This window comes from Pelophylax lessonae (assembly GCF_965119305.1).
Source record: "Pelophylax lessonae genome assembly, chromosome: 2".
NCBI classification, from domain to species: Eukaryota; Metazoa; Chordata; class Amphibia; order Anura; family Ranidae; genus Pelophylax; species Pelophylax lessonae.
The window spans coordinates 305,008,971-305,030,871 of record NC_138769.1 but is presented as its reverse complement, the minus strand read 5'-3'; the positions used below and the strand labels follow the sequence as shown (position 1 = coordinate 305,030,871).

The 21,901-nt window shown below is 44.2% G+C and overlaps 1 protein-coding gene across 2 annotated transcripts in view; it reads right to left on the bottom strand.

Annotated features, from left to right (window-relative positions):
- Positions 1-21,901, bottom strand: part of SYNRG (synergin gamma) — a 155,267-nt gene that overhangs the window by 85,851 nt on the left and 47,515 nt on the right. Inside the window, exons 7-9 of one of the 2 annotated variants that reach the window (XM_082245237.1) lie at positions 14,980-15,057; positions 9,804-10,000; positions 2,217-2,459 (exon numbers count right to left, since the gene is read on the bottom strand). In XM_082245237.1, coding sequence (XP_082101363.1) covers positions 2,217-2,459; positions 9,804-10,000; positions 14,980-15,057 — 518 coding nt within the window. The remainder of the gene's footprint in view (positions 1-2,216; positions 2,460-9,803; positions 10,001-14,979; positions 15,058-21,901) is intronic. The other variant, XM_082245238.1, reaches the window with a different exon arrangement.

The following is a 21,901-nucleotide window of genomic DNA, read 5'->3' as shown; positions in this document are numbered from 1 at the left end:
TAAAATATCAGTTAAGGGTCAGATCAGTCCGCCGCAATGTCGCAGTCCCACAAAAAATAAATATATAAATCGCAGATCGCCACCATTACTAGTAAAAGTAAAAAAATGACAAATCTTTCCCATAGTTAGTAAACACAATTACTTTTGCGCGAACCAATCAAAATACGCTTATTGCGATTTTTTTTTACCAAAAATATGTAGCAGAAAAACTGGCCTAAAAAGAAATAATTTTTACTTTTTTTTTTGAGAATTTCATATAAAAAAAAAAAAAAATGTGAAAAATATTTTTTCAAAAATTGTCGCTGTTTTTTGTTTATAGCGCAAAAAATAAATAAAATCGCACACGTGATCAAATACCACCAAAAGAAAGCTCTGTTTGTGGGAAAAAAAAGGACGTCAATTTCGCACGACCGCGCAATTGTCCGTTAAAGTCATGCAGCGCCGAATCGCAGCAGACTGCAGCTCATCAGGGGCAAGGAGCGACTAAGGATGGCTCAGAACCAGTTAGTGCTGCGCAGGCAAAATTGGATATAAAATCTGTTGGAAAGGGCATAGTAACTTTGTGGTCAGAGTAAGCAAATATCAGGGTAGTTTTGGTCAAATATTTATGCCGGGCAGAAGAGCCAACCACATCCAACATAGCTAAAAAGAACTGAGGATTGGATGGACTCCAAGAGCAGAAGGCAACATGACTCCAGACTGAAGACATTGGTACCATCAATACTCAAACTGGAGCTGTTAGTTGAAAGTCAGCTAGGGGCACCCGATTTAGTGGGACTGTCCCCTCCATGTATTGAATAAGACATGTTGCAACTGCATGGCTGGAAGACAAACGGTAGGCTCAGAGTAGAAGTTAAGGCCTCAAGTATTCAGGATACCCAGACAGCTAGTAGCAGGTGAAGGTCAAAACGGCTGGAGGGGACTAAAGCCTTGTATACACTATCAGTTTTTTTTGTTCAATGGACTGAACAAAAAAAAACAAAAAAACAAACCGAGGAGCTCGGGAGGAGCCGCTGTACTAACAATAGGATGTTAATGCAGCAAACTTCCCCGCTGAGGTATTGTGTTTCTACAGCAGGGCTGCAACCTGCTAGAACACACCGTTCAGCGTTTACAGCCATTGGCTGCCATCACTGATCAGATGCTGGTTTTCCAGCATGCCTATCTAGCAAGCTTCTGTTGGACAGGCTGGTGTACACATAGGTGGAATGTCAGTCGATTTCTGTTGAAACTGCTGATACCGGCTGATATTTTGCCTAAGTGACTATAAGCAGGCAACAGGAACTGATTTTAGTTCCATGTGGTATTTTGCATGTAGGAGCAGCAGCAGGGAGATGTAGAACATGCACAAACAACATGTCGCCCAGCGGATTACATCAGCACTCAAACTCACGCTTTAACCCTTTCTGCAGCACAACTCACAGGCATTAGGGGACAATGGTGCCCATCAACCTATACAAATGACGTAGCTCTGAAAGCTTGGCCTGACGAGCGTACTCACTAAGTCAATCTTCTGAGACAGAGCAAGTGCTGAAGCAACGCCAGTGGCTCTGGATCTGAAAACACTCTGCAGCCAACTTCTATCAGAACAGGGTCTGGAAAGCGCCCCACATTTAACTCAGCACCAAAAGGTCACCTCCAGGATATCACTGCGTAATACAGGACAATGGAGTGTGAATGCTGTATTCCGAAATCCAAGAGGAGGATGAATGTGCCAGATCGCTGCACTTAGAGGGAAAACTCCTAGGGGGGGGAGATAGAGTTGTGGCTAGGTTTGGGTGCTCCCATAGCAAGTTTCTTCCTGTGGGGGCACGCAAAAGTAGGCAGTGGCCAGGAGAGCTGAAGAGGGACCCGAGAAGAGGAGGATCTGGGCTGCTCTGTGCAAAACCAACTGCACAGAGCAGGCAAGTATAACAGGTTTGTTATTTTTATCAAAAACAACCAAAACTTTAGGATCACTTTATGCTAGTAAATGCTTATTGTACTGACTGTATATTAGCACTGTGCTAACAAAATCACAGTATCTGGATAGTAATGTAGTAATAGTAATGATAGTAATGTAATGCTAGAATGAAAGAATATGAAGACATACCCTAAAATCATTGAGCATGTTTGTATACAGGTTAATGCTATTGGATTTACTATTGTTAAGTTTTTTAATTGATTTTTATTTTGTCAAGCAGGGGCTGCCTTTCAGATACAATGACTGTCCTTACCGACTGAGAAAATGTTGATGGCATGAAAGTCGGCATTGTGACATTTCCCGCAGCAGCTGGTGTATTCTTCATCGTGACCACTGGCTGGCTTACATCCAGAGGCTTAGAGGTAGCAGGCCTTGGAGGTACGCCATGCAATGGATCTACAGCTGAGGGAAACTTGACTGGAAAGCTACTTAAAGTTGGTATAGGTGCTGAGGAATACTGATTCACTATATCCATATTCAAAGAACACTCTCCCCTCTGTTTGAATAAAAACAAAGAAATATGTTTGTTACACAGGGAAACGAAGAGAGCCACATTTTTTAAACCAACATTTTTACAGAGGTGCAATGTATTATAAATCTGACCTGTATATACAGTGTGGAAAAATAAAAATTAAATAGGCAACGTTATAGGGGCTCTTCCACATGGGCTGGCTGTGTCCATTCAGCATAATTAGCAGTTTATTTATTTTTCCCCAGGGGCAGAGTACAGCCTAGTATTGACATGAATGGCTGTGCGGTGCTATCAAAAAACACAAGTACCACATACAGTACATATGCAAAATATAGAAAATGTTCTATTTTTTCCTATACACACAAATGCTGTAATCGTCTTTTCAACAGTTATGCCATATACACTAGTATACCCGTAAACCACTATCCACGTTAATAGCCGGTTGTACCCTGTAACTGGGCTGTCTATGCAGAGGAAATATGCAGGCCATTATGCTGAATGGGCTCACAACATAAGAACACATGCTCTCTAAAGTAGAGCTCCTGTGTGAAAAAATGGACCATGGCGAATAGCCATGGCAACTACTTGAAAAGCGAAAATTTCTCAGTGAAGGTCATTCTGTTTTTAGATCTGTGGCTATTGAAGGGGCCATATCTCAGTAATCATCATCATCATCATCTACTCCACCGTTCAGGGTGTGGCTTTCCCTTTGGAATTGCCCCCCATACCATCTCACCTCATCTTTGATCGTGTGGTGCATATACTGGTGAATATACCATCAGAGGACTACTTATACCAACAGAAGCCAGATATCCATCTTTATAGACTGCAGCCTACTAAACATCCTGACCATCTATAAATCTTTTTCTTGAGAAAACATTTTGGGAACCTCCTATGGAACAGTTCTATAAATTCATGATGGATGAACTTATACATCTATTCTGAGTGTTCTGAATAAGCTAGGCTTAATAAGCCACCCTTGCTTGCCGTTGGGCTGGCCTGTTTGGACCCCTATGTCCACCTGCAGACTGTACTGCACTAGGAAATGGAGAAATATTGCCACAATTTGTGCTTATATCCTTATTGTTCACCGGTCCTGAAAAAGCTACTTGCGAAACGCGTCAACCCTTTATTGGACAAGAATATTTTCAATATCTGCATATTTACCATTTGTAATATATTTCTCATATCTTTGGGTAATTTGTAAGGGATATATGCACAAAATCAATGTGGAGGGGACGGCCATGATTAGATGGCCTACCCATCTTTATACTCCTGTTTTTAATATGTAAACAATATATTCTGCTTCAAAAAATATTGGAATTTTTATTAACTTTTTTGTACCAGTGTCTCATGTGCCCTTAAAGTCCACTTTTTCACACAGGAGCTCTACTTTAGAGAGCCGGTTTTCTTTTGTTGTTACTTATTTGGATGGTGGAATGCTCAAGGGATCTTATTTCTTTTCCATTTGCTGAATGGGCTCAGTTGGTTCATGTGCAGGGGCTAAAAGTGAATTTCATAACAGCACTTGATAGAAGACACCTGCATCAATAAGTTTTTAGAGTCCTTTTTGCATAGACAAAATCACCAATGCTTAAAAACGCTAGTCATGTGATAGGCAATAGAGGGCCGAACAATTTGAACAACTAAAAAAAGGACAAAAAACAAACATTTCACACATTTCTTTAGCAACTGAAAGCCACAAAGGACAGCACAGTTCTCCTTTAAGCACTTGAAGACTAGGTATTTTCTAGCACTTTTTGTTTACATGTGAAAATCAGTTTATTTTTTGTTTTTGCTAGAAAATTACTTAGAACCCCTAATAATTATACTTTTTTTTTTCAAGCAGAGGTCCTAGAGAATAAATTGGTGGGGGTTGAAGTTTTTTTTTAGGTCACATAGGATTTTATGCAACGTTTTTTCAAATGCTATTTTTTGGGGGGGGGGGGGGGGGGAATTGATTTGGTCTTACCATAAAATTCTTTTCTCTGATGTTCATTGACAGACACAGCTTCATATCTTCTTTGACAGATAGGTTATCCTGCTGCTCTTCCTAGGAGGAGAACATTATGCTGCTGCTCTTCCTAGGAGGAGAACACTAGGCGGATAAGGGTTAACAAAGCTTAACTACGCCTATAGGGCAGTCCCAGGGGGTATTCTCCCACTTCATGCTCTAACATCTCAGTTTTGTAACAAGCAGTGTCAGAAGACTACATAACCCAACTCCACAGAGGGGTGGGTTCTGTGTCCGTCAATGAACATCAGAGAAAATTATTTTACGGTAAGACAAAAATCCAGTTTATAGGGGGAAAAAAAAATCCAGTTTTCTTTCGTTCATTGGCGGACAAAGCTTCATATATTCTTTGACAGATGGGACGTCCCAAAGCAGTTTTAGCATGAGGGCTGGGAAAAAACACAGCAATAAAACATAAGTCCAAAAAAAGGACTAAACTTACCCAACCAGGTAAACCAGGAGCTCAACTACCAGGAAAAAAAAAATATATATATATATATATATATCACCCTCAGGAGGCAGAAGTCTCTGCCATAGAGGCCTGCAAAATTTTGCGGCCAAACGCAGCATCTGCAGATGCAAAAATATCCACCTTTTAGAACTTGAAAGTGTGTACAGACAACCAGGTGGCTGCTTTGCAAACTTTGACCACTGACGCCTGATGCCGCAAGGCCCAGGAGGCACTAAGCGCCATTCTGCGCCCTAACAGGTAAAGGAGGAACCTGACCCTTAATTGAAAGGGCTTGCACCACAGTCTGCCTGATCCATCTGGAAATGGTCGCAGCAGACGAAGCCTGCCCCTTTCGAGGACCATCTGTAAGAATAAACAAGGAATCCGATTTGCGAATCGACTGTCGCCGTCAAGTACACCCTGATCACCCAGACGACATCCAAAGAATGCAAAGCTACTTCTTTTGGATGCTTTGGCTTAGGACACAACAAAGGCAACACAATGTTCTCATTTAGGTGGAACCCAGAAACGACCGTAGGAAGGAACGACTGACAGGGACAGAGCACCACTTTGTCCCTGTGAACCACCAAGTAAGGCGACCTACAGGACAAAGCAGCCAACTCAGAGACCCTGTGTGCAAAAGTAATAGCTACCAAGAAAGCCACTTTCTGCGACAAGGTAAGAGGAATTTCACGAATACTCTCAAAGGACGGCTTATGAAGAACCGACAGGACCAAAATAAGATCCCACGGGAAGCACCAGGGACCATACCGAAGAAGCCAGGTGGCGAACTCCCTGCACGAAGGTGTGAACAAAGGAATTTGTGGCCAACGGCCTTTCGAAGAAAATTTGTCAAGGCTGAAATCTGGCCCTTAATGGTGCCCAGGGAAAAACGCTGGTCTACATCTCATTGTAGAAACTCCAGCAGATGAGATACCAAAAAAGTACTATACGACTTCCAAACTCGATGGTAAATCTTCCGAGAAGTAGAATCCGACAACCCTCTTTCCTGCAATACCTGGCTTTTAATAGCCAGGCCGTTAAAGCCAGCGACCGTAAAGCAGGATGGTCCTTGAGACAAAAGATCTTCTCTGAGAGGAAGCCACCAAGGGGCATCGGCTACCAGTCTTACCAGGCCCGGAAAGGCCAGTCTGGGGCCACTAGGATTACTGGAATTCCTTCTGCCTCAATTCTGCGCAAAAGTCTCGGCAAAAGCTGTAGTGGGGGAAAAGGCATAAAATCAGACGATACAGGCCCCAAGGGGCCAACAGCGTGTCTGCGGAGTCTGCCAGAGGGTCTCGAGATCTTGCTACAAACCTAAGAACCTTCCGGTTGAGACAAGAGGCCAACAGGTCCACATTGGGGGTCCCCCCACTGGAGACACAGTTGCTGAAACACCTCTGGGTGAAGGGACCAGTCGCCCAGACACAGTGCCTTTCGACTGAGATAGTCCTCCTGCCAATTTTCCATCCTGGGAATGTGCACAGCAGAGAGGGCCAGAACAAAGCGTTCTGCCCACCTTAGAATGCCAGCCACTTCTTCAGTGAGACCTCTTAACGATCTCTTCCATGGAATCTCCGAACAAGCGGTCCCCCACAAAGGGGAGGTGCGTCAGCACATTTTTGGAGGCCTGGTCCACAGACCAGCATTTTAACCAGATCATGCGGTGCAAGGTCACGGCTGTCACCGACACCCTGCAGGGGTGCATCCAGGGAGGCATCACAAATATACTGCAAGCCCTGTATCAACTGGTCTGCCAGTTCATTAGGATGCTGACCCTCTTTAAAATCCTAGCTTAAAAGCTTTGCCCACTCCGTCAAGGTCTGGGAGACCAAGGTTATGTCAAACACTGACCTCAGGATTGATCCTGCCAAGGTAAAAATATGGCAGACCAGAGATTCAGCCTTCCTATCGGCAGAGTCTTTAAAGGATGGAGCGTCCTCCACTGGTAGCAACGCGACTTTATTTAATCTAGAAACCTGAGAATCCACCACCGGTGGCACTGTCAGTTTCTTTAAGAGGGACTCCTCATAAGGATGCCTCCTAGCAAAATGCTTAAGTTATCTTGACCATGCGTTTCAGGGACCCCTGCAGACAAGAGACAATTTTGTTCAAATAGGCAGGAAAAGGGGAACACCTTAGTCACCTTGGATGGTCTGCAGATGCCAAATTGCACCAGTGCAGCCGACACAGCATCCACTGTGTCTTCCATTTTTAAAGTTTCCCACACGTAATACAATCAGTGCCTCCACAAGCGCCTTTTCTTTTCAGATGTAGTGGAAGAGGAATCATCCTCACTGTCAGAGCACTCAAAGTGCCTGGACGCAGACCCCGTGGGGTGACTCGTGTCCGGGCGGGTAAATTAGCCTCAATCTGAGGCGCTAGAGGAAACAGGTGAAGGCGGAGGGCGCTTTTTACCAGGTCTCTTTTGTAAAACCATGTCCACTTTAGACACCAGAGACTGCAAGACCGCCGTCATGGCCATCATGGCAGAGTGGGACCCAGAGGGTCCCCCCCCTCCCTCTGAAAATGTGTCGGGTGGTGACATGTTCTAGTGGCTCCATGGCACCCTGGGGTCATCAGCAAAGCAAAATTAGGCAAGCAATGAACACACCCCCCACCGCTGTCTTTGGTGACACCACAGGTCCCAGCAGTGCTGCAATAGCAGAAAGGCAGGGAGATAACGCCCCAGGACTCACCACTAAACATACTCGGCAAGGAGAGAGAGAGAGAGAAGGAGAAGAACGCCAACAGCCTGCAGATCTGAAAGGAAGAGGAAACGTCTGTGCTGTCACTAGAGGCCGCCCGCCGAGCACTACTCCATGCGGCTTCAAGAAAATGGCGCCGCATCACACTTTGGGAAACCACGGGATCATGGCTGCCCATCTACAGGAAAATAGCCGCCGAGCTTCAACACATGTGGCTAGAGGAAAATGGCGGCCCTGCACGGCGGGCGTGTGAGATTCCAGGGACCCTTTAGAGGTCCATGAGGTACTGTATTCGGCCAGGGGGGGCTATATAGGGACCCCCCACAGGACTAAACAGCGCAAAAAAACAGGCATTCAGAGCTGCTCAATGTGCAAATGTAAATAGGTTACCAACAACAGTACTCCGGGCATCCCAAACGGGACTAGGGGAGGGGGGTGCTAGTGCAGGGGGAGCCCTGCTAGTGAGAGGGGGGTGCACATGGGTAGAAGGGCACATTTGGGCACCTACCAACCCTGTGAGGGGCTCGCTCCACCACAAATTTCCCGAGGAAGAGGGGGTACTACTCAGCACACCTTTGGAACTTTGGAACTGGACAGGTACCACTCCAGCAGGTCACCTCCCCATCTGGGAATGGGGGGGGGGGGGAATTGTGCTGCGGGCCAGAGGTACGCTGAGACTCAGGCCACGACCAGGTTGTGTGTGTCCTTGCGAGGTGTTTCACTTGCAAGCTAGCCCCCGTCCAGTGGGGCTATGTCTTGGCTGACCTAGCACTGAGCTGTGGTCTGCATGCACTTGCTGGCCAGACTGGGATGACCGTAAAGTTCTAGGATATCCAGTGCGTCACCCAGTCTGACAGTTGATTGTAGTTCTCACAGGAACAGACTTGATTGTAGAAGAAACAAAAAAAACAAAAAAAAGGGAAAAAAAAAAAATGCCAGGACCAGAGATCCCAGCAGGCAGCTAGATCCTTACTCCTGACTAGGCAGAAAAAAAAAAACTGAGATCCTAGAGCAGGAAGTAGAAGTATACCCCCTGGCACTGCCCTATAGGCGTAGTTAAGCTTTGTTAACCCTTTTCCACATAGTGTCCTACTCCTAGGAAGAGCAGCATAACCTATCTGTCAAAGAAGATATGAAGCGGTGTCCGTAACGGCCGAAAGAGAAAATACATATTACATTACCCATTTTTTGTGTAAAATATAAAAGTGGATGTCCTGCTAAGTAAATAGATACCAAACATGTCATGCTGTAAAATTGTGCATACCTGCGCAACAGCGACAAATGTCATAAATTTTATTATCCATATGTAATGCTTTAATAGCTTTTATAGGTTACCACTTTAGACGTACAGAGGAGGTCTGGCTCGACACTACATGTCTGGGACAAATCGCTGTTTGCATGTGCACATGTTCACCTTTGCCTGCCAACACACATTTTATTTATTTATTTTATTTTTTTTAACACTTGCTTTTGCTTTCAATTTTTATTTTTATTTTTTTTATCACTTTTATTGCTGTCACAAGGTATGTACACATCCGTGTGACAACAAACAATAGGCATGTGACAGGTACTCTTTATGGAGCGATCTAGAGTTAATAAGACCCCAAATCCCTCCTTTGCACTTGAAAGCATGCAAAACGCCAAGATCAGCATTTTTGAGTAATTTTGATTTTTTTAAAAATGGTGTCGTTGACCTAGTAAACCGGAAGTGATGTCATATCATCGCTTCTGGGTTATCATAGCGGAGACCTGATCAAAGCGAATTCTAGTTCAGTGGGAAGTGAGAGCCCAAGAGAGCATAGACAAATCACCAATGCCTAAGTGCTAGTCATGTCATAGGCAATAGAGGGAAGGAAGGCGACGGGAGGGGGGATGACGACGTTTGTCTCCTTGTAATAGCAACCAAGTGGCTAGTTAGCTATTCCAGTTGCCATTACAAAAGAGCTTACCGTTGGCGCTCTTGTACGTTACAGCTGCAGGCATCACCCCCGTACAATCACTTGAAGTCAGAGGACGTACCAGGTATGTGATTTGGCGGAGAGATGTTAACAATGGTTTAATATTATCTGGTTATTTAAATATGTATTACAGAATATGACACTATACAAAAAAAAAAATAAAAAAAAAAAAACACAATAGAAGTCATGCTTTCTACTTAATACTAACACTGGCTCGAAAAAGTAAACCAGTCTTACCTGAGCAATACCAATCATAGCAAGCACAATATATAATTCTTCTTTTGTAAGCTTCCCTGGAGTAGTCTGGTTTGCCATTGCCCAAATCTGACCCAGTGTTTCCCGAGGAAGTCCAGAGGACAAAAGAATTGGATAGAGCTTGGCTGTATCGATTCCAGATGGCGTAAGGGTGGTTTCCAAAATACTTTTGTAAAGGTCTAAAAAAAGATAAACATATCGAAATGCCATGGGTATTATAACACATAATTATATTATTATTCACTTATACCATAGTAGTTCAGAAGGCTGGCAGTCAGCCTCTGGATTATCTTGGATACTCCCAACTCAACCAGGCAGCACAAAACCTTCTAAAAATATTCACAAGAGATGTGCAGACTTAAGATCTTAACCAATAGAGTTTCCATTAGCTAAAAGAAATGGTCTGGTGATTTAACCCTCTAGCATTTACCAAAAAAAAAAAAAAAAAATCAAATCTCCCTCTTTTGAGGGGCTGACCCTTTAATCCCAATGGTTAGAGTGGAAGTAAACCCTCCTTCCGTTTTCAGCCAAGGAAGCTGCCATCTTGGCTTGTTAAATATTCAACTGCCATAATACTGCACATGTGATCAGTTCTGACAACAGCCATTGGATGGTTTACAGTTTGGATGAGGATACAAGCAAATGTGACAGTTAGCAATCCCAGCATTCCAGGAAAGTAACTTTTTTGAAACTGTTAAAATAGATAGGTTTACTTCCGCTTTAAAGTACAGTAACAGGCACTCTATAAAAACTTAGGATCGGGGGGGGGGGGGGGTTGGCGCGCAAGATTTGCTACTAGGAGTGTTGATACTGTATACACCCTTCTATGCAGAACAGCAGTGAAAAAAAAAAAAAAAAAAAATTCTCCCAACATGGATGAGTTGATTAATGATTTTGAAGTTGAAAAAATAGGCTATTTATGGTTAGAGAGTGTTTGCAAAGGGAATTTAAAAAAACAAAACAAAGTGTCTTATAGTCTTTTGAGTAAAATGCCATTTTAGTCATCCGCAATTGTTTTAGTTGTATTTTAGTCGACTAAAATCTCCAGTACATTTTAGTTGAACAAAATCATTTTAGTCAACTAAAATCTAATGTGTTTAGTTAAATTGTAATGCATTATTTTAGGAATTTCTACAGCATTTCCAAACTCTTATATATTCCTGGAGTAAAATAATCTATTATGTTATTTATTGTATTAAGGTTTGAACAAACTCACAGATTTAGCTACTCTGGTCGGTCGAAGGAGGCTTGTAATGCACAGTGCTCTGGACAGTGGTCTCTCTGCGGAGGCCTGTAATGTTTCACAGTGCTCTAGATGGTGGTTGAAGAGACCTGTAATGCACACAGTGCTCAAGACATGGTCTGAAGAGGAGGCCTGTAATGCATTGCACACAGTGCTCTGGATGGTGGTTGAAGAGACCTGTAATGCACACAGTGCTCTAGACATGGTCTATAGAGGAGGCCTGTAATGCATTGCACACAGTGCTCTGGATGGTGGTCTGAGAAGGCCTGTAATGCTACACAGTGATCTGGATGGTGGTCAAAGGAGGCCTGCAATGCACACACAGGGCTCTAGAAAGTGGTCACTCTGAGGGGAGGCCTGTAATGCTGCACAGCACTAGATGGTGGCCTGAGGGATGGCCTGTAATGCACAGTGCTCTGGATGTCAGTGGTGGTCACTGGTCAGAGGCGGCCTGTCATGCTGCACAGTGCTGGATGGTGGTCTCTGGTCTGACTGGGATGGCCTGTAATGAACAGTGCTCTGGATACTGGAGGCCTGTAATGCTACACACTGCTGGATGGTGGTCTCAGGGATGGCCTGTAATGCACAGTGCCCTGGATGTCAGAGGAGGCCTGTAATGTGCACAAAAAGTGCTCTCGATGGACAGTGGTCTGAGGCATGTAAGTGTAATGTACATACTCACGGTGAGTGCTCTCTGCTCTTGACGGTCGTCGTTGTGACTCGTGAGTTGGGAGCAGGACTCGAGAGGCCTGTAATGCACAGTGCTGCTTTGGTCTCTGGATGGTCGCCTGAGGACTTGGAGGCCTGCAATGCTGGCTGCACACAGTCGCTTGCTTGCTAAGAGAAGAAGCAGCTGGAGCTCCATGGAAATCAGATCATGATCTTAGTTCATGAGAGTAAACATCCCTGCCTCACATTTTTGTTTAGTTTGTGAACAAAAACTCAATTACTTTTTGTCAGTTTTCATCAGTGGACGAAAATGTAGAGTACTTTTTCGTTTCATTTTTCGTCACTGTAAAAATGCCACTGATGAAAATTTTGATGAATACCTTTTCATTGATTAAATAACACTGCTTTGTGTAATGGTTTTGCACAAAGCAGCACTGATTCTACTCTTTTCGGGTCCCCCACTGGCACTCTGGGCCCCTCCTTCTTGTCAAGTGCCTGCTTGCTCCCGAGCCAGCTCTCTGTGTCCATAAGACAGAGATTGCAGAACAGCCCCCCCACCCTACTGGCTGTGATTGGAGGTAGAGACCCAGGAGAGCTTCAGCTCTCATGCACAATAGGTGGGGCTGAGGGGGGGAGCAGCACACAGCAGGTTTTTTTCATTCATGCATAGAATGCATAAGGGTAAAAAACCTTCAGTCTTTAAAACCATTTTAAAAGGGATTTCTGTGTAGGGGAAAAAAAGTCCATTACCATAAGACACTATAAAAAACTAAGGACTCACAGGGTGGCGTATATCATGAGGACCAAGGGACAGGTCATCAAAAGCTTTGCCAGTGTCCATTCACCTAAAGGTACCAGCCTATAACCCATGAATAATCAAGCCTGTGTCCTGTAATGTACAATTAAAGTGATACTAAAGTCTCCCTGTTTTTCTAAAAAAAAAAACAAATACATACTTGCTCTGTGCAGTAGTTTTGGGACAGAGCAGCCAAGATCCTCCTCTTTTCGGGTCCATCTTCGGTGCTCATGGCCCCTCCCTCCTGTTGAGTGCCCCCCCAGCAAGCAGCTTGCTATGGGGGCACCCGAGCTGCAGCTCCCTGTGTCCATTCAGCCCCCCTTCTCTCCTTATTGGCTCATTGACTTTGATTGACAGCAGCAGGAGCCAATGGCGTCGCGCTGCTGTCTCAGCCAATGAGAAGGAGTCCTGAACAGCCGAGTCTCTCCTGCAACATGGCTGATCTAGATGGATCTCAAGTAATAGGGGGGCTGCTACCTTTACAACCACTTTAAGATAAAAATTCTCCCCGACCACAAAATGACCTCTGCCTATTCATGATCCAATACTGCAACAACATACATTCAGGAAACTGTGTAAGGATAAAAATTCTATATCCTTCTACATTGCCTTGGCATTCAGGGCAGGAGATAGCAGGTTAAAGACAAAATGTTTGCATATGCCAGTAAAAAAAAGGACACTGTCACGTAAAGTGGCGATTCAGTGATTTTTAGGTTTATTAAAAGTCAGCAGGTACAAAGAGCTGCTGCTGACTTTTAAATCATACTCACCTGTTCCATGATCCAGCAATGTGGCCACCCAAACCCTCGATTCCCTCCCTCTCCTCTCACCTGAATTACAACTGTGGGCACCTGGCTGTGACAGCTTGCAGCTTTACAGCCGGGTGCGAGTTGCGCTGCATCTCCAGAATGGTCGGGCTATTTTCTGGGACCTGTGATGTATAGCGGAAGATTGTAGGGGAGGGACGGGGGTGGGGGGGGGGGGGGGGAGGCGATCCGATCGGAAATGGGAGTGGGTACCTGTAAAAACTAGATACCTGTCCACCCCCCCCCCCCCAACCAAAAAAACCACGACATGTGCTTAAAGCAGAACTTCCGCTTTTGGATGGAGCTCCGCTTTAATCTGGCACTAGCAAAGACCTTAGATATTGTACATGGCAAAGAGCCATGTTCTAGTTGTGGTAAATATAAGTAAATGCAAAAAACCCAATTTTTGTATGAATCCTGGGAGTGGCATTTCAATTGGTGCTTATACCCTAATTTTAGGGGAGATGCTTACAAAATTTGTACATACAAAAAACACCACAAAAGGAAATAAGCATCTACTAAGGGTTACCAATCTGGAAAAAAACTATATATTGGACATACAAAAAAATCAAAAGAATAATGTATATCAAAGCAGTGCATGCCCCCCCCCCAAAAAAAAAATGCTGATACCTCTGGGGTATGTCCCCTCCTACACCCGTGCCGACCCCTAATCTTCCCCTCCTCCCCCAACCCCTGCCCACATCCATAAGACCCCACCCCACTACCCTCAAACACCTCCCTCCTCGCTCCCAGGCACCCCTCCCCCACCCCAACTATAACTTAGCTCCCCCGATATGTATGGCTGGTGTGGACTAAACCGTTTACTGCTTCGATGGGCTGTACGATCTGCCGATCTTTACCCCAGCTGACCTTTCTGTGCCCAGCCCGCTACCCATGTATTCCAATCAAGGGTACCCGGCGTGGCTGTGGGACTACAAGTACAAGCAGTGGTGTTGTGATTGGTATGATCTCTGCAGAGGCCATGAACTAGAAATTCTGTGTAGGAGGGTGAGCCTGTACATCTACTCCATGGTGAACTAGACCTGTGTGTCACATTTTCTAGGTGTAAATAGTTGCAACTCTGTTGCTTGTTGTAGTGTGGGTGTGTGCTGTGGTTGGGGAGAGGAGGGGACATACCCTGAGTGGTGTCAGCATTTTTCTGGGGGGGGGGGGGGGGCTGAAATACATAATCTTTTGATTTAGGTTTGTCCAATAAATAGATTTTTTTTCCAGATTGGTAGCCTTAGTAGATACATATTTCCTCTGTGGTGTGTTTTTCGTAAGTAGATTCAATCGACTTCTTCACAGATCTTCTATATAAAAGATCTAGATCTTTATAGATTAGAACATCCCCTAAAAAGAACAGATCACATTTTAAAGACATTCTAGAAGCTGCATTAAAAAGCGTGACAAACATAAAATAAGTAACTGACCAACAATATATAGCCATCCTATAGCGGGTGGGACATTTCATGCTGAACCCGAAAGAGTGAATACTAATACCTGCTGCCTTTTAAGAAGGGCTGAGGCCGCAGCATTGTAATGGATATCACTCCCAAAACAAAGCACTCTATTTAAAAGCGGTTTTATATTCCAGTTAGTTTGAAAACAAAACAACTGCAATAAAAAATGAAGATGAAATACCTGGAACAAGACTGTCATTGTAAATCCACGAGGGCAGAATCGTTTCAGTGGTTTCACTTGAGAACATCCTAACGCCAACTGTGCAGTAAAAAATGAATAAATATCTACATTCACACATCACAACACAAAAATATTTAAAGGACTGTGTAATATAGCATTAAAAATTCTGTAGTGTCCCCAATTCTGTAAATTTATATAAACAAAATCATCTTCTCACTCACACAGGCATTACATTCCAGTATGGGATCTTTACCTTAAGAATCCAGAATAACTGGATAAAGGCTAATTTACTCATTTGAACTTAAAGGCTAAAGTTCACCTTTTTTTCCAAATTCCAGCTCCCCTATGTACCAGTATAGCATAAGTGTACTTATTTTGCAAAAATAAAATAGCTTTCAATAAAAGTACACAACGGCTTACCTAACTCTCTTCATAGCTGTTTAAACACACTGCTCGATTACTTCTGTCTTACTTTCTGGTCAGACCTTAGGTCATGACTAGCTGATTTCATTAGCACACACCCTTCATCATTTACTCCAGGAATCCTCAAACTCCTCAAACTACGGCCCTCCAGCTGTTGCGGAACTACACATCCCATGAGGCATTGTAAAACTCTGACATTCACAGACATGCCTAGGCACGATGGGAATTGTAGTTCCTGAACAACTGGAGGGCCATAGTTTGAAGACCCCTGATCTACCCTCAGCTGGTCAACTCCAATGTGTTTAAACAGTGAGTTAAAGAGAGTTAGGTAAGCCATTGTAGAATTATTGGAAAGATATACTATTTTTGCAAAATAAGTACATGGATGCTATATTGGCTGAAATTTAGAAAAGAGAACAAAAAAAAAAAAAAAAAACAACAAGAACAGGACTTATAGGACAGGATCACTAGGCATTATTTTAAAGTGGTTGTATACCTCAGACACTGAGTCCAGAGCACCAAGTGTAATTTCGGTCTGCTGCTGTTTCGTTCATCTGCATGAATCACTTATGACAAGTTTTCCTGACACCAAGAGAAAAATGGTGATAGGGGGGGAGGGACTTCCAGCCTCAGCTCTGTGTAAAGTTGCTGTGTGAAGGGGTGTGTGTGCCCTACATGAATCATTTGCCCTTACTTAAGATGGCCATGGCCAGAAATGCTAGGGGGGGGGGGGGGTCTTTTTTAAAAAAGTGATTTCTCAAAAAAAAATAAAGCATAGAGACATGGATGGATGGGTTTGTTTTAAATATCAAATATGTTTTCTGGTGCTCAGATGCAGTGAAGATTTGCGTTAAAAGAATCACTATTGTGATAACTGATCCCATTTAATGCATATAAAAATAGTATCCTGTAAACATATTCCCTTTGTATTTCATGTGACTTTAAATTTGTCTCCACATTAAAATGCATACCAAGCTGATAAAAGGAAAAGGGTTTGGATTGTGAAAGGGGTTGGGAGCAGACTATTAATGGAAGGGGTGACCAATCAGTTTCAGTAACATATATATTTTTTTTTTAAATGCGCTATTTTAGCCAAGGGAAGGTGACGTTTGCAGTTAAACTTGGCAGCGTAGTAGCTACCTAGGTGATAAATATCCATAATAAATAAACACAGTACTATATCTGGCCAGAAAAAGTGGTAAGGAGAGTTAATAAAACAGCACTGTTAACTTACAGAAAGTGCATATACCCAATACAACTTTAAAGAAAAACATTTAGTACAAAGAGTACAATTTAATAATATTTAGTGCAAAAAGAAGCAATACATCAAATACACTGACAATTATAAAAGCCAAAAAACAAGAGCACTTGCAGGTAGGCCTAGCATCATTCATATATATATATATATATATATATATATATATATATATTTATATTTCTTTTTAATTTATCATTATCTCCTGTGCCTTCCTACCATTTCTAAAACAAAGTGAGGAAAAGTTGTATCAAACACAAACATATATAAAAATATTGCATTAGCATAGTGTGCTAGATGAATTGGAGAAATCTGGATCTATACATTTTCTATATGTACCAACATTTATTAGAATTATTGATGACTCCTCTCCATGCCATAAATCTTACAATTATTTATCACAGACAGTGCATCTTGCAACTGCTAGCAGTCAGTATACAGTATAGTATTTTCTAACTTCTTAGTGACAGGATTTTAATACTGTACGGTATAAGAGTAATTTTTCACTTCTTGGTGTCAAAGGGTTTCACTATTGTTGCAATTACATATTATGATAGGAGGAATCATGGAAGAAACATTATCCTACATGTACAGAATATCCAAGCCCATGAAAAGGCAGATGGTGTAATATCAGTCTGTGACGAAATCTAACTATAATGGAGTAGAATGTGATCCAATCGGCCTTTGCGTGTTGAATCTCTATGCACAGATATCGGAATGTGGCAATTGATATAAAAAAAAAAAAGCATGGCAGGACTGTTCGGGCTCGTTCACACGTGACGATTATGAAGAACGAAGCAAAGCTCATTAAAGCTCTGGTTGGCATTTAGAATGTGTTATTGTGTTTATAAAGAGTTATAAAGAGTTATAAAAAACGCTTCAAGAATGCTTCATAAATGTCCATGAAAGTGTTGCTTTTCTAGTGGGAAGTGCTTAAAAAGGAAAAAAAAAAAAAAAGAAAAAAAAATGATGGAATGAGGAAATTATCTAATTTGATATGTTGATTTAGGATAATGGGAGTTTTGTACTAACCGCAAAATCCATTTCTTTGAGTTCACCGACGAACACAGCGCTCCATAAATCATAACTACTGGGTATATTGCCTCCTCCAGGAGTAGGACTAGGCAGAACAAAAACACCTGGCTATGCCCATGGGCCGTCCTCAGGTGATATTTAACCCCCTCAATGCTTTAGGTAATCAGTTTAGTAGCAAGCAGTATTATAAGTATTAGAACTCCATAGGAGGGGTGTGTGCTGTGTCCGTCAAACTCAGAGAAATTAATTTTATGGCAAGTACAAAAATCCCATTTTCTTTCGTTCATCGCCCAACACAGCAGTCCATAAATCATAACTACTGGGATGTCCAAAAGCAGTGCCAAAAGGAAAATGAGGGGTGGGGAAAAAAACCCAAGTCTAAACATAACAGCCCTTAACCAGTACAAAGGAGCCTTGTGTGAAAAATAAAAGTTTAAAAGAAAAACACCCCTCAAGAGATAACAGCCCCTCTTAAACAGCAGCCTGCAAAACTTTGCGGCCAAAATAAGCAGCTACTGATGCCAAAGTATCTACCTTATAGAATTTTGTGAAGGTATGCACCGACGACCAAGTGGCCGCCTTGCAAACCTGTGATGCCTGATGACGGAAGGCCCAAGAAACATTCAGCGCCCGAGTAGAATGCGTCGTGACAGGGAAAGATGGAACCTGGCCTTTAATGGAATAGGCCTGAGTCACCGTCTGTCTGATCCATCTGGAGATGGCAGCCAAAGAAGCAGCCAGACCTTTTCTTGGTCCGCCCGTAACAAAAAAAAACACAAAAAGCAAGTCTGATCTCCGAAAAGGACTCAGTAGCTGCCAGATACACCCGGAATCGCATGAACCACATCCAAGTATACAAAGCAAATTATTTGGGATGAGCCGGCTTGGGACACAAGGAAGGCAACACAATGTGAAGCTAGCTCTAGGCTTACCAGACCAAGGATGCTTGGAACCTCCCAGGGAAGATTTGAAATAACCATTTCCCTTATTCTCCATCCCAGAAGCACAAAATAATTTTATAAGGGCTGAGAAGGAGGTCCCGCTTCTGCAAAAAGGCTCCTTCCCTTTCCTAGACTATGGCAGGAAGGTATTCCCCCCCCCCCCACCCTTAATGATGTCATCCAGGGTAGCCCCGTACAAGCGATGGCCTTGAAAGGGCAGATCAATGAGAGCTTTCTAAGAGGCTTGGTCTGCGGACCAATTCTTAAGCCACAGCACGCACCCAATCACCACTGCTGAAACAAAGTTTGGACAGCACAAAGTTGCATCACAAATAAAATGCAGCCCATGGACCAACTGGTCTGCTAATTTAACATGCGCAGCGGCGACCTGCTCACCCCATAGGCCCTGGTGCAAAAGCTTGGCCCATTCAGTTAGGGTTTGAGACACCAGGGCTGAGGCAAAGACTGACCGCAATGCCGAACCAGCCATACTAAATATGCTGCGTTTCCTGTCAGCCGTGTCCTTAAAGGACAGGGATTCCTCTACTGGGATAATGGTAGCTTTGTTCAACCTGGAAACAGGAGGGTCAACCACTGGTGGACTAGTCCTCTTTTTTAACCGGTTGCCAACTGCGCACAGTATATTTACTGCGGCAGTCAGCCCCGGCCAGGCAGAGTGACGTAGATCTACGTCACTTGCCTGTCACTGGGATTTGAGCCAATAGCGGGCGAGCCTGTACCACCGTCTGACTGGTCCATCTAGATATCGTCGCGGCAGACACAGGCAACCCCCTTCAAGGGCTATCCGTGATCACAAAAAGTGAGTCCGCCTTACGAAAACAAGTTCGTAGTAGTCAAGTGTATCCTTCTGAACCCCATCCAAGGAGTGTAATGCAAACTCCCAAGGATGGCTAGTCTTAGGACACGGTGAAGGTAACACAATATTTTTACTCAGATGAAAACTCTGAAAACCACTTAGGAAGGAAGGATGGATCTGGAAGAATGGAAGAAGAACCACCTTATCCCTATGAACCACCAGATATGGGGAACGTCAAGATAATGCGGCCAGTTCTGACACCCTGCGTGCAGAAGTAATGGCCACCAAGAAGGCCACCTTCTGGGATAATGTAAGCAAGGGAATCTCCCTAATATCTTCAAAGAGAAGTTTCTGAAGAACCGACCACACTAAATTAAGATCCCAGGCGGTAAGGGTGCGCGCACTGGCGGAGCCAGATGTCGCACCCCCTGGATGAAATTCCGCACCAAGGAATGATTAGCCAAAGGTTTCTGAAAGAAGATTGCTAACGCTGAAACCTGACCCTTGATAGTGCTCAAGGACAGTTTCTGCTCAACCCCTTGTTGCAGACAGACCAAGATTCGGGTCACCGAATAGGTATGTGGGGGAAATCCAAAAGATTCACACCACGCCATATAAGACTTCCATGTGCTGGAAGTCGCTTTCCTTGCTTAGAGGTAAGAATAACTGAAGCTGACACTCCCTTGTCCTTCAGTACCTGGGTCTCAATGGCCAGGCCATTAAGCCAGCGATTGTAAAGCAAGATGGAAGATCGGTCCCTGAGACCACAAATCCTCCCTGAGAGGAAGTCTCCAAGAAGCGTCCGCGACTAGCCTCACCAAGTCAGCGTACCAGGCTCGACGAGGTCAGTCCGGAATTTCCAGAATAACTGGAATTCCCTCCACCTCTATCCTGCGAAGAAGTTCCCACAGTAACTTGAGAGGATGGAAGGCATGCCGTAGCTGATCCTGCTCCCACGGGGCGATCAGCGTTTCTGCTGCGTCCGCTAGAGGATCGCGGGTGCGAGCTACAAACCTCCGCAACTTCCTGTTGAGCCAAGGTGCCAACAGATCCACATCCGGGGTGCCCCAATGAAGGGACAGCTAGTGAAAAACCTCTGGATGAAGAAGAGGCCATACCCCTTGATCCAGAATCTGATGGCTGAAATAATCTGCCTGCCGATTTCCCACCCCCGGAGTGAACACTGCGGGGAGATCCAGAACAAACCGTTCCGTCCAATGAAAGATGCTAGTCGTTTCGATGGCCACCAGGACACTCTAAGTGCCCCTTTCTTGACATAAGTCACGACCGTGGCATAGTGCGATTGGGTATGAGACTGGGTATACGGTACTGCCTCTAAAAAGGCCACCATCAGTCCCAGCCAATTGACGGACAGCAACATCCGAATCGTTGACTGAACCTTCTGTAGTTTCTCCGCAAGGAGAAACTTTCTTGCCCAGGATGTATCCAACATTAGGCCCAGATAGTTCAGTCTCCTGGTGGGAACCAGGGATGATCTTTGGGAAAGCGAAGAAAACGCTGATGTCCTGCGATGATGGGGATATAAGGATAGGCATCCTAAATGTCTATGGACGCCAGGAACTCCCCCTGATGCAGGGAGGCCACCACTGTTAGGATGGACTCCATCTTTCCCCAAGTCCAGAATTGGACGCACCTTGCCCTCTTTCCTGGGCATTGTGAACAGGTTCGAATAGAACCCCTGAAACCGTTCAATGTTAGAAGGGAAGAATCGTACCGGTGGAAGTGATCGAAACTCGATCCTGTATCCTGACCGTATGACCTCGCGAACCCCTTAGTCCGGGGTTCTGGCAAGCCATGGATCCGGAAACCGGTGAAGACATCCCCCCACCCCAGAGATGGGTAGGGGCGCATCAGGCTGTATTCTTCAGGCTTGGCTGAGCCGGACTTTTTGTTTAGCCGACCAGCGCCCTTTGAAAAACCCTCTGAAGGCTTTGGAGGGTTTCGCCTTATCGCCCGCCCTCGCGGAACGAACAACTCTTTATGAGCAGAAAGGGAAGGTCCTCGTTGGTTACAAGGTCCTCTTTATCCTAACAGTCTGTGGCAAGACAGCAGGTGGTACCGTCTATCCTTTAAAGAGGAATTCCTCAAACGGATAGCGCCTAGCCATGCTTTAGGAAATAACAGGGGTTCGTTTCAAAACGACCCCATTTGGGTAAGGGAAAATCCTTCGCCCTTTTGGTAGGCTAACAAGTACAAAAAAAGAATTTCAATCTCAGCTACCTCTGCCGGTGTAACCTCAAGACTAAAGGTTTCCGGGACGGACACAACTAGTGCATCCACCACTCTTGTGCTATGGCGGAGGCAGAAACGTTCTCCTCACCGCTGAGGAGACATTACCTGAGACAACAGCCCCATAAGAGGGACCTGCAGCTGCATTGACCAGCTCCGAATCTGTATATGAAGTATCAGATAAAAAATGGGGGTAGGCGG